Source organism: Taeniopygia guttata, chromosome 7 (assembly GCF_048771995.1).
Source record: "Taeniopygia guttata chromosome 7, bTaeGut7.mat, whole genome shotgun sequence".
Lineage (NCBI taxonomy): Eukaryota > Metazoa > Chordata > Aves > Passeriformes > Estrildidae > Taeniopygia > Taeniopygia guttata.
Window position 1 is genome coordinate 12,867,207 of NC_133032.1, and position 13,873 is coordinate 12,881,079.

Here is a 13,873-nt window from a genome sequence, read left to right on the forward strand (position 1 = left end):
AATTTATCTGTGTGTACCCTTTTCAGGCTTTACAAATCTCTGTTCTGTTCAGCAGAGCAGTCTTCTTCCCCAACTGACTAAATCAGAGAATGACATATTGAAACCAAATGTAGTTACTGTTGCAATTAGCCTAAAGTTTTCTTTTCAGATCTGATTGTGCTTCTGCTTGTCTACTGTCTAGAACCGTATGATTTGATAAAACAGAAGAATTTCTTCTTCCAGAAAAGCTGCCTTACTATTAATGTGTATGTTCTTTCAAATAATCTAACATTAATCTAAAAGGACATGATTTAGTCCAACTTAATGGACTTTAGTCCATTTCAACATGGCATAATAAGATTTTCTTTAAAAAAAATACAGATCCTATATGGTTTCATTTTTGAAGATGCTAACACAAGAAGGAAATAAACAACATTACTGAAAGCCTCTCAATAGCATCTTAGGTGGTTGTTCTTGTTTTGGTTGTTATTTAAGTTTCACAAATAAAAAATATAGTGATTTTATTTCCTGGAGCAATTAATATTTTTTCACCCCTCATCCAGCAATTATAATACTGAAAAAGGTATCACTACTAGTAAAATATTATTGTGATAAAACACTGTAAAATATAATTATGACAGGGATTAAAAAATGCTAATTTCATCAATTTTAGATTTATATTTCTAACTTCATTACCTCTGGACAGTCCCAATTATTTGAATGCTCTTTGAAGTCACAAATAGCTAAAACTGAAAAATTCTGTATTCTCTTCAGCCACTGCACACAGATTCGAGTATCTGTTACCCAAGTAAGCCAAGTAAAATAGTGATCACTAAAATATAAAACAATAAAAAAAAAAGGAGAAATGGCGGTTATTAAACAACAGGACTAAGAAAGCATTGCTATAGATTGCATTCTCCACATTTCTCTCTGAGAAACAACAGCAAAGCATTCACTGTTTGAGGGTACTTTTTTATCCTCTAACAATGTATCACATATACTGCCAAAAGAAAAATGCAATCTTTCTAGTTAGCTTCTGATCCTTCTAGGGGTTTAATATGTCAGCACACTGTTAGATAAAGTACAACTCAGAGGTTCAAAGGTTTAAAACAAATAGACAAAACCTTTTTTTAACCAAGAAAAGACGTATTTGAGGGCACACTTACCTGGATGCTATGATTGCAGGCACTGGCACTTCCTTAGGACCAAATGCTTCAGAGTTAATAGTGTCTACAATAAACACTTTAACAGTAGGATTTTTAGCTCCAGCCTTCAAAGAAAATGTTTTAGGTTATTAAAACCATGTTCTGAATAATTTAGATTGAGGAACATCAAAACACTTTTTGCAGGAAAGTAGACAGGTTACAAAACATGAATTCAGTTGAGTATAATAGAGCAAATAGTCTTATAAGATCTAAAAGTGAAACTGCAGCAGTAGTACATACATAGTTTTCTATAATTTATATTTATATATATGAAAAAGAAAACCTTTTAAACATTTGAGTTTAGTGCCTTCCTATACAGAAAATGTGCTTGGTGGTAATGATTGTTCTGTTTGCAGTGGGGGTCTTTGCAGCACACATTACACTGACTTCAGCATAAAACTCCAGCTTATTCACATGATTGCAAGTGCTGTTTGACATCCCAACTGGGAAATGGTTGTTTAACTGATTTCATGGTTGCTTTCTTCACTGCATATGTTATCAGTTTTTTAATTCTTCTCCATGTGTGTTCTAAACCATCCAGTTTTACTTTAGAACTGTGACACAGCTGACAGGTGAGCAAATTCTTTAAATACATTAACATGATCCCTTGCAATCATATGAACATAGTAAGAGTCAGGAGAGCTTTCTAATACATGCTGAAGAATGCCAACCCAAAACCTTGTTGTCTTAGATCTGGCACTTGAAAGCAATTAAAATCCAAAGCCCCTTGAGATCAAAAAGCACTATGAAGTGTGCAAATAAAGTGAAGCTTTTATTTTAAAAAATATATTAAAAAAACCCCACTTAGTCTCATAATTTATTCACTATAATGAAAAATAACTGCCTAGCTTACACACCAGAATAAGTAGACTGAATTTAAAAATATTAAGCACTTTTAAACATGCTTTTAATCTAAATGAGTAATTCCACTTATTTCAGTGATATTATATTTAAAATATAAAAAATAGAAAATATATTTTAATGTTATATTTAAAATTTTGTATGTATCTACAGCTGTTCAGAGCTTAGACCAAGCTTGTTTTCTTTCACTTAAGTCACAACAGATGTAACCACGGTAATACTTAAGGAATTAAGCACAGTTAATTTTCTCATTGTTGTAACTCATTTCTCAACAGAAAGGAAGTCAAAAGAGTGATAAAACATACCTTTGGGTATGGAATAATTATTTTTCTAGGATACTGGTCTTCACCAAAATATGAATATTCAATAACTGGTATGTCAGAATCATTAAATTGTACATATGCTAAATATCTTCCATTTGGAGACCACCACAGTGCATATTTTGTTGCTAACATCTCCTCTGAGGAAAAAAAAAAATGTTATAACTGCAATCTACCTTTCAATCTATTTTAACACTCTACTCAGCAATCTAGACACAAAAGACAGTTACACAAAATAAATAACATCAAACATTTCAAAAATGCACACAGATCCCACTTAGTTAACTTGGAATTTTCCTGTGTGCAGGATTTTTTAAAGTTTGTTTTTTTGGATGCACTGAAGTGCCAAATTTTCACTGAAATTAAAACTTTAAATCTTAATTCCAAGCCTCTGCTTTTGCATCAAAAGGAAGACAACTTTGTATAGTTCTGATACAGTTTCAGCAAGGTTCAGGATTTTGGTTATGTGTTATGAATACAAAATGAATACATTGTACAGTAAATGCCATATGGAAAAGAAGTAATCCTTAGGGCTGAAAAAAAAGAGGATCATCACAGACAATTTAAAATGGATTGTGAAAACTGCAACCAATCTAAACAAAGTATTTATCATGTTGTCCTTCCAGATTTACTTACCTTCATAGACCCAGTCAGGAATCCCATTAAATATTTCATTCTGTTTTCCATCACTAGTTATTTTAACTGGTGCCTCTCTAGGACTTTGTTTCAAATAGATATTATTCTGAAATACATATACCTAAAGACAGGAAAGTTTTTTTTAAGAGTACAGGCAAAAACAGGATTAGAGCAAGACCTTCTGCAGTCAGTACTCCTACATTACACTAGCAAGACCTAATGAATATAAAATGGGAAATGGTACACTAATAGCCCTTGTAAATTCTGCAAGAGTTGGTACCTCAGCAAATAAATTATACATTGCAGGCCAAATTCTATAATTTCAATTCTATAATTGAAATTCTATAATACAAATTCTATAATTTCAATTCAGTAAAAATTTTAGAACATATTTTAAATCCTGCATCTGTAAATCTCCATTTTAAATTCATGTGTTACTCAGCATCAAAGGGAAACCAATTGGTTTTCAGACCTTGAAACTGCATTTAATTTTATATAAAATTATGTTGGTCAATTCTGGATAAAGACTGGTGAGCAAACTGAAACACATAATGTATCTGAGAACATGGATTATTCTCTTGAGACACAGAAAGTAAAATCTGAACATGTTAAAACTTTTCTTTGTCATTATTTCTCATAACCAAGATTAATAAACACAGGCCTGTCAAAAATATGGCCTAAGAAAATAAGAACCAAAGGCAGATAAATGTCTTTTAGCCATACAAAGCAAATTCATTCTGGCACTTAATTATCTTTACTAACCAATTTGTGTCCAACGGGTGACCAGGATATATACTGAATTTTATGTGGAAGCTGATTTTCTGTTACAAAAACACTAAAAAAAGGAAAGAAGTTGAGATGGCTTTTTGTACACAGTGCAAATGGATCATTATACTGTACATTAATAAAAAAGTCACAAAGTTATTTTCTACCTGCTTATTGTTTCTTGAGCAATGCACAATTAAGGCAGGCAGAAACATGCAGTTAAGAGTGTGCACCAGTGCTGGCAAAGGCTTAAATAAACTTACTCCTTTGAAAACCTATTCAACAGCCTAAGGAGCCAGGCTTATCTGTTTCCAAATGCTGCACAAGCACCTCCAGTCATTTGCTGTAGCTGCAGTCTGTGTTAGTCTCAGCAGGTAATTGGGAATGTGAACTCAGCATGCATGAGGCAGGCAGGACAGCAGCACGCCCAGCATTTGCTGAGGATCCCAACTCGCATCCAGTGCCTCCCTACCCACAGCAGCTCGCAGCAACTTCTCCCTGTCATCCTGAGCCAACAGTTTCCCAAGAATGGTGCAGCTCAGTGCAGCCCCTGTTGCTCAGAACTAAGCACATTTGGTCACACTGCTGCTTTCAGCATAAAAAGGTGACTGCAGAGGCAGATGGCTTCCTTTGGATTTGAGTGGAAAGGGGAGACCAAATGCCATGGGACTTTTAAGGAATGCAGGGTGGGCTGTTACAAGGGTTTTAGGGAAGCTGAAGATTAGACTAATGATAAAAAGAATGAATTAGTGGAAGGGGATAGAGAGAAAGAGAATATTGAGCAGTGAAAATTTTAGGGCATGAAATAGGAATCAATCCAGATAAAAGGAATGTATGATTTTTCCTAGAGAATATTTTTTTCTCAAGCAAACAAGTAACCTGACAGATTTAGGCAAAAGCAGAGCAAGTTGGTAGTCACATTATTACAGTTTTGGAATGAATGCTTGCAAGCCCATCACTACAGTGTATGCACCACAGCCCTCTGTAAGAAATATCAGGTCTTACCCATTTATGAGATCATAAATGTGATATGATGCTGTATAAGAGTATCTCCACAGCTACATAAATGAAGCAAGAGAATATTATTAGCCTTGAAAAAGATAATCTAATTACAAATAATCAGCTGCCCCTTCATAGCCTACTCCCTTCTGAAGAAAATTCCAAGAAACATTTATCTATAGTAAACGCAATCAACAAAATACTACATTAAATTAAATATTATATTAAGAGGTATATTAAAATAATTACCTTTGAATAATTGCTTTCCAGAGCTATGAAATATTTGTCTGATGACATCACATAATTTGAAGCATTAACTTGTTTCTGAAAAATTAAGAAGTAGATTAGATTCTAGTCTCACTGACTTTTAAACTGTAACTTGAAATACAACTGCACTTTTTTGCCTTTTTATTAATGGAAAAGGTACATACCATTGTGCTGTTTGTCATGATAGTGGTTGCATAATCAATTTCAACATTGTAAAGAATAATATCATCCTCTGCAGACTGATGAAGATACTCATTATCTTTATAAACAAGATAAAATGTTTGTTACCTTCACAGAAAATACTACATATATGATCAACAAAATCACCTCTTTCAAATAATAGGTTTTAAGCAAATATGTTTCAGCATAAAGAAAATGTTCAACATAAAAAAATGTTTTTATTCTAACAATGCTGAGATAGAGAGTTATCAAGAAACTTTCTTCAGGGTTCTCAAGTATATTCTCGAGATTATACACTGTACAGAGGATCAACTATTTAACTTTACAGGTAAATGCCAGATTTTATTCTCATGTCTGATCAAGAATGCCAGTGACAGACACATTAGAAAGTCAGTATAAAAATGTAAATGTTTTAAAGAAAAATACCTCTGCTTATCATTTTACCAGAACATTATCATTTGTATATTCTGCAGATAAAAACAGCACCATACAACTGATATTGCATTACTCTGCCCTTACTCACAAGAATCCTACAAAATAAGGGTGAGTGGACTTCACTGAAAATAGAATTTAACCTTGCCTTTGCTCAAGATCTGAGCTATAGTTTGGTAGAGAATAAAGATCAGAATTTGAGTTTCAGATTATTATTTTCACTGCTATAAACAGAGAGAAAGAATTACATATTTGGTGTCGCTAGAAAGCAAGACTAAAAGTTAAACAGGAGCCTTAAATATTGTGAGGATGTTCATTTTTAGGAATTAGATCACCCTTGGATCTTCTGAGCACTCTTGTGTGATTTGTATAACAGTATTTGTTTAAAATCACCCTTAGGATGAGATATACAATTTTAACTCCTTGTTTCAAAAGAGAAGTAGACATATGGAATGCTGTAGGCATGACTATCTATGGAATCTAAGGCATGACTTTTGTGTGAGTTTTGTGACTGTTAAAAGGAAAGATAAGTCTAAGTGAGAAAGCTATAAAGAGAGAAGAAGAATATTAGGTTTAGGTGATATGCTGCCTACATTCTTCAGACATTCAGACAGAATTCTAACAAACAGTGACCGAATTTTTAAATCACACAAGTGATATCTAATACGTCAAACTGCCAGTTGTAAAATTGAACCACTGTAAGTAATGCCTCATTTCTAAAATTATGGGCTAAAACTAGCTTGGTGAGACTTTATGTGAAGGGGCACTATGCTTCTTGCTACTGGCAGAGAACAGTGCTTGAGGCAGCACAGAGATGGGAGCAGTATGTGTGCTAGAATGTAATCAGGCTAGCCCGTCTCCCTGGTCTGTGCAATTCAATGATAACAAGAGCAGCACTTCAGCCACACAAAGACACATTTGTATCAGCAGCAATTAACTTCATGTCTCCACCTTAAGGAACTTAGAAAGTCAGCTTTATGTTCTATGCAATATCCTGAACTCAGGAATTTCAGCAGTGCCAGCACTTCCTTAAATGAAATTAGAACAGCTGGCCTCATTGCAGAGCAGCCAGGTACTACTGAAAACAAAGAACAAAGGGCCTGTAAGACAGACTACCTCAATCATTACAAGTGGTAAATGAAAAAGGGCTGTGAAAAGCATGAAAAGGAGATTGCTTAAGGAATGACTGACACACTGACAAATTTCTTTCACTTGCTGCAATGAATATGACAGTAAAAGAAATAAAACACTGAAGGCCTCTGTAAAATTATAGTTTATACTTGACTTAGACATGTTGAAACATCAAATACCTGGATTTTCTAGAATGACTGACAGAACAGTAAATTCAACCATAAGTTTTGACTAACACATTGTTTAATTTCCTAGTTAGCATTCATTCAAAGTAAAGTTGGAAGGAAAATACATTTCTCAGTCTGTGTAAACCAGTCTGGAAATACATATTAGAAAAGCTTATCTATGTCTGAGAAAAAGTTTACTTACCTGACACCCAATATGGAAAAAATGTTTTATATTGAAAGTTTCCATTCAAGTAATCCTCCAAGGTAAGAGCTCTAGGGCCATCATCTGTGTTGACAACTAAGCATAAGACAAAAATCTTCTGTTAATGACAAGAGGGAAAAAAATTATTAGTCTAGTGTTTTGGTTTTTCTGTACTCAGTGCCTTGCAACAGTGAGGATATCTTGGAGATATGCAAAGTGTAGGCGCAGCAGAAAGGAAAGTTCCCTGTTACTGTTCTGGTAAGTTCCTTTAGCCTTTGAAAGACTCATCTTTGGGAATGCAAAAACTAACTAGACAAACTCATTTATTTCAACCATTTACTCATGCAGACACATTTACCTGAAGACCCTGTGAGTCCACATAAGACTTTTCCACACAGAAGACAAATGAAAGGTTGTTTGATGGTTTAAAATTTTTTAAAGTATGGGTTTCATGAACTTTTAGAGGCAACTATTTTAATCAGGACCTTCACACGTTCAACAAATGGTCAAACAGGATGCAAACTCTAACTTCCAAATTTTGTACATGCCTCATTAACCATTGATAAACAATGGCTTGCAAAATCATGACCATCCACATATGTAAATTAGTAGTCACATGAAAAACATCGATGAAGGAATACAGGCAAAAATAATGCTGAAAAGTAATGAATGAGTGAACCCAAACTTTTACTTTTTATTTAATGCTGCAAAAGAAAATTGACAATGATTCTTGAAAGAAGACAGGTACTCAAATATTTGATTTCTAAGCAGGTCAGATAACTGTATAAAATAATGCAAGAAGTGGAGGCTGGTTTTCTGGATCTTGTCTGGTTATACTTTTTCCCAAAGCTAATCAGCTTAAGCTAGGGCAGATTTAAAAAAAAAAAATTCAAGGTCAATCAACTAGATAAGAAGAGTGCTAGATAAGAAGAGTGAGAAGATGCTGTGCAGTTCCTGTGTAGAATCTATGCAATTCACAAGAGTGAGGGTAAGCAAAATATTTAATCCTCAAAAGACACATGAATTGTTCTATAAAGGCCAATTTTAAAAGTTCAACAGCATAATAATGGCAGCTTTCAAGTCTAGGCATTTTGGATGCTATGCTTCCTCAAAAATCAAAGGGACTTCTGACAGGGTTTTCAGAGGTAGTAGAGATGTCACACTGCAGCTTAGGAGATCTTTGCCACCTCCTCCGTTTGTTCCTTCAGAGTTTTCAGATGACAGATAATCAAGATGACTCGTTGCTCTCAGGTTTCATATCATGCTCCATCACTTGCTCATTAGTTGCCCTCTCTGTTAAGATCACACTGACTTCCTGGGAAATGTTTCTTCATATTGCCTTCTATGGTACTTTGTAATGATAACACATATTTTCTTCTGCTAAGTGACTATTATTTACTGTAGAATACACATGTCAGGTTGACTGCTAACACAAGCCAAGTTTGCACTAATGCAAAAGAAAACTGTCACAAGGAATAGAACTAAATGCCAATCCAGAGGCAAAAACCTGTCCCTATAAACTCTGAGCTAGCAGTGTATCCAGAAAATATCCCAAGAAGTTCAATAAGAATTTAATTCCTCTTGCTAATACTATGACTGCATATTACAGATCTTTGATACACTAATGATAAACATAGAAGATGGCAGACTTAAAAGAAAATGCTCAGAAGATAATTCCAAAGAATCCAGTTCCAGTTATGTTGAATGATGATTACTTATCACTATCTCTCAGTTAAAATTCTCTAAGTGAAGAAGCTTATTAGCAAAATAAATCAAGGTCTATTTCCAAGGCTGTTTGTATAGAAAGCTTAAAATTTGCAGTCCTTTCTGGTACCCTAATCTGGTACCTGGTTACTTCTCTCATCTTAAGAGACAAGCAGTATCGCAAACTTCTCATCACTGATCTAATTTTCAGAGCTCTAATTCAAACCTTCCCTGTGTTAGCTATTTCAATCTTACATACTTAATATTCCATCAAGATTTATTATGACTGCTGATTTTCAAAGTGTGCCCACTAAGTTCTGAACCTCTACCACAGTACTGCAAAAAATTTGAAAACAACTATTTCTCACTTGAGTACTTAAAATTTGGAATGATTGTTTTTAGGCAACAGAAGATAGCAGCAGCATCTTCAATAGTTTCCCAAAATTGTTGCTGATTGTTTCTTCTGTAACCAGAGACTTGTTCAATAACAGTATCTGAAATCTCTGCTCACAAACCAGACACTAACACAAAAAATACTCTATGTATCTGGAGCACTCTATAGGCATTAATTTGGATGGCTGTTGGTAGGCTTGGCAAATTCTTTCATTGTGGTTTGTTTCTCTATGAAATAGGAAGGATGAAAACAAATGCCCAGGGATGAAAAGGAAGCAAACAGCACAGCCAACCACAAAAAAGAAAGCTTACCAAATTTCAGCTTTGTTCACTTTCTTTCACCTCCTCACTGCCTCAGTTTTAATCCTTTGTGGTCCATTTGCTCTCATTTGCAGGGTGCAGTTCTGCATTTCTCTGTGCACTGAATTGGTTATTTTGCTTCACAGTGTAACTTGTTTTATATATTCAATGATCATATTTACTCACTCATACATTTGAGTGTATTGCACTTACATGTATAATTGTAGTGATAAAAATCTGTAAACATCTGAAAATTATCACTGGTTTTATGCAGATAGCTTCTCCTTTACCTTTCAGTTCACTGTCCTAAGATAACTTAATAAAGCAAAACTTGCAGTTAATATAACTTGCAGTTATATTAAACTCAGATTAACTTTATGTACATCACTCCATCACTGTGAAATTCTGTTTGTATTACCAGGATTATTCAAAGATTGTATATGGATAACCCAACACAACCCTTTGTGTTCAAAGGTCCCCTGATTTATGGCTTATTCCACATGTTCTAATGTGCATCCTTCTAAATTGTGTCTAGTTTTGCCAAATTATAGTAAGCATTCATAACAATCAGAAAGTATTGTTTCTGCATATAGTTATTTTTATATGTATATATATATGCATTTTATATGTATTTAATATATATGCATTTTTATAAGTATTTTATTTAACATCCACTGCTAAACATCAGGTAGAGGACGTGACAGAAGAAAACTGGTTAGTATGGTATTATTGTCTTCTGCTTCTGGACTAGAATTTCCATTCTCATCTCTGTGGTCTGATGCTGAATAGCTGAAGCACAGGCTCCTCCAACATGAGGAAACACAAAACTCAATTTAGCACCAGAAATTAATTCCAGCACTCCTGACCCTGCTCCAAGACTTTGATCACACTCAGCATCAACTCACGTCAACTGAACCTGCTTCTCCACTTTTGGATTTGGCTGAGGAGATGCAGAGAACACTACCTCTTCCTAAGAAACTGGCTGCTCACCACTTTGTGGTTAAGCAGTAAGCTCAATCATCTCACCTGTCAAATCAGAGAAACAGGGATTGGGCCTCAGGCCCAGGTGAAGAGTACAGAGGGAACAGAAATTTTGACAAACATGACTTTGGATATTCATTAAAAATAGCAGTAGAGATAAATTTGAAGCCTAAGCAATAGAAACAGTTAATTGTAACTGCCTGTGGTTCCGCTAATGCTTCTCAAATGCAGACAGGTATTTTCTTGTTTATGCTGCAGAAGAGGACTAGGTACACCAGTGTACAAGTGAAAAGCTCCTTTCTGAACCATTTAGAGTTGCAGTATCATAGCTGGGTTATCACTCTCAGGTAAATCCCACCACACTTTCCTAACTGAAAGATGTGTCAAAAAAAGGTCAGTGATTTCTTAGGCATGGATGCCATTTGCTACACTGATATTGCTCACCCTCCTCTTCTGAGCCCCACAGAAATTGTCTAATACTTGCAGTTGCAAGTATATATCCCTCTTAATATCCTCTCAAAAAATTATTTTACTGTTGGCTTTTGAGAATTTTTGACATTTTTATACACTTGCATGTGTAAATCAAAAACCACCTACCACATTTTGAGAAGTCTGAAGAACATTAAATGACTAGAAACTTAGCAGACAAAACCAGAACTAAATGCTCCTTGCATTTTTCTTTGCAGATTTCTTAAGTAGAAATTGTTTTGTTCTGTGTCTATACATTTCTCATATACAATTAATTGTCTGTCTAGATTGCCACATCCTTTCAGTTGAGCAGTGGTAAAGCCAGAATGTACAAACAACATTCCAGCTGTGTAGCCATTTCCTGTCTGTCTCCAGCTCGCAAAATTTGTAACTCCAAAATTAATTTCTATTTCTTCTATTTACAACTGATCAGTAGACTACTTAGAATTAAAAAAGGTTAAGGCATTTGAACAGGTAACTACAGCACTTGCAGTTCCACCTGAGAATAAGAAGCTATAATCTGACACATCCAACATAATTGTATGTTGGATATAACTGTGTGTTCTTCAATTGTCTAAAATGCTCCTCCAAAAGCATCCTGTGAAGTAATATAATTTCTTTATCATCCTACTGGATTTAAATATGATGTTTGGTATGACTGGTTATCAAGTCACTATTCCAAGAGACATGACAAGAGTTCTCCATAATTGCTGAGGTACTGAAGAGGCCAATGAGCTGTATTTGACAACAAAAAAACACACATTCACTTTTTCCTACAGTACCTTCCATCATCTTTATCAACTTCTTCAGGCTGCCAAACTGATCCTTGGTCTCCAACCTCTTTGTTCCCTCACTACTACTTTTTAAATTTAAATCTCATAAAAATATTCTGCCTTCCCTGTCATAAAATGCAGATCTGATGGGAGTAAGTCTGACTTGATACCATGCATTTACCCTATAGTGAAAGCTCAGATTTGACCATGCTTAGCCAGACAAAAAATCTGGCACCCCACTATTGACAGTAAAGTCAAACCTGTCACTCTGAGGCACTATCTCTTCCAGCACTGCATAATATATATGCATATCTATATCTATGTATCTATCTATCTATCTATCTATATAACTGATATATATCTATCCTCATATTAAAATGCTGCATAACAGAATCATCCCTAACTGCTTCAGAAACCTTCAGCCCCTCTCTCAACAACCCAGGATAAACATTAGTCATAGAAATATCAGATATGAAAGAGATTTCACCTTTCACAAAATCTGCATATTAACTGTAGGACTTAACTTTCACAAGACTTAAGCAGATGGTTGATTTTATAACATTTAGTTGTAAATACAAAACTGTTCCTCCATCTCAGTCCCCTCATCCACACACACAAAAAAGAAATATATCAGAAAAAATGTCCTTTGAATAGATAGTCTTACTGGAATATAAGCCTTTTATTAATATTTTAATTATTTCAGAGGCATTCAAGTAATCTGCTATAGTGGTAAGGTCATGTAAATACTTCTATTGCCGTTCCTAACTTGCCACAAAAAACAACAACCATCAAGTTGGTGCCACTCATGTTCCAATTTCAAAACCCATTTCAAGCTTCACCAGAGCACTCAGCAGTCCACAATTGGTTGATTTAACTACAGCTGGCATTATAATACTACATCAAACTATCCATTCCTATTTTATACAATGCTGACTTTAATTTTCAAATGCAAGCTTGAATATAATTACAAATAATTCATCATACCCCATCTACAAAAAAAAAAAAAGTTTAACTTGTAATTGGATATAGAAGTTCTGTAATTATTACACAAGCATTTAAAACCAAATGCAAGTTTGTTAAGCTAAAGAAAATTATTAACTGGGAAACTCTCCTAACCCCTAACACAGAAAAATAACATGAGATGGTCTGAGAGTTATTTTTGCAGCTGTGACTAAGAACATTATATATCATGCACAGTGAAGTTAATTCAGGTGCTTTTCACTTCAAGGAGTTCCTTGTTTCAACATCTGCTGGCATTTCAATTCTACCTTCAGGATATTTCAGCTGTCAGTACATTTCTGCAAAGGATAAAGCCGTAACAATTCTGACAGGACAATCCTAAAAGATGATTTGATAAACTTTTGTGAACTTTAGAAGCCACAATAGCCAAAGATACTGCATTTTACATTACATTAGATTAGAAATACCTTACCTTTTGATGGAAGCAGTATAATACACATAAGTAATAAGGAAAGGAAAAGGCATATAACCACACCAAAAATGATTTTTAGCCGGGTCTGCAGAACAGAAACAAACAATAATTACATTTTTAATATTGCCTAAAGTTTGTTTCCATGGCTGGTAAATAATGAAATCCTCCTTCTCTCTAACTGCTGTAATCGGTCCTAGCAACAAGCAAAAAAACATCCCTGCAGTACATATGAAAAGACTTCCCTTTTCTTCTTCTTTAAAGCAAATATTTTCACATTAGAGTCGGCCTTGTCTAGCAGCTGACAATTTAAAATAAATAATGTAAATGCTACCAAAAGTTGATTTCAGGAGCATACAGACCTTCATTTTCTTGTTGTATTCTAAAAGAATGCAAATTCTCTCTTCTGGGTGTTGGTCAGTAGATCTAGGAGAGGAGTTTGAAAAGGCAGTGTCTGTTTTCACAGTTGGAGGCCAAACCTCTGGCAGACTTCTTTTTTTTTCCTACATACTTTTGGAAACTCTGCCAAATTTCAAAGGCTTTCCATAAAATTGAAACCACACTTTTGGGGAAGTTCTTGGACCAGAAACGGACACTGGGAGGCTATCGGGGTGGTGATTGTGTACTTCCCATCAGTGTGAGCTGTAACCAACATCTGCTCGCACTAACTTGAGGTTTTAT

At 34.7% G+C, this 13,873-nt stretch overlaps 1 protein-coding gene across 3 annotated transcripts in view; it reads right to left on the minus strand.

The window, feature by feature from the left end:
- Positions 1-13,873, minus strand: part of LOC100228501 (prolyl endopeptidase FAP) — a 37,281-nt gene extending 23,408 nt beyond the window's left edge. The window contains exons 1-11 of one of the 3 annotated variants that reach the window (XR_012056959.1): positions 13,555-13,813; positions 13,196-13,280; positions 7,145-7,240; positions 5,197-5,291; positions 5,015-5,089; positions 4,772-4,824; positions 3,764-3,836; positions 3,002-3,122; positions 2,351-2,505; positions 1,146-1,249; positions 676-811 (exon numbers count right to left, since the gene is read on the minus strand). Coding sequence is in view for 2 of the 3 variants with exons in the window: in XM_012574847.5 (XP_012430301.2) it covers positions 676-811; positions 1,146-1,249; positions 2,351-2,505; positions 3,002-3,122; positions 3,764-3,836; positions 4,772-4,824; positions 5,015-5,089; positions 5,197-5,291; positions 7,145-7,240; positions 13,196-13,280; positions 13,555-13,560 (999 nt within the window). In the remaining variant the exon portion in view is untranslated. Of the gene's footprint in view, positions 1-675; positions 812-1,145; positions 1,250-2,350; positions 2,506-3,001; positions 3,123-3,763; positions 3,837-4,771; positions 4,825-5,014; positions 5,090-5,196; positions 5,292-7,144; positions 7,241-13,195; positions 13,281-13,554 lie in introns of all 3 variants that reach the window. The other 2 variants (XM_012574847.5, XM_072932148.1) reach the window with 2 other exon arrangements.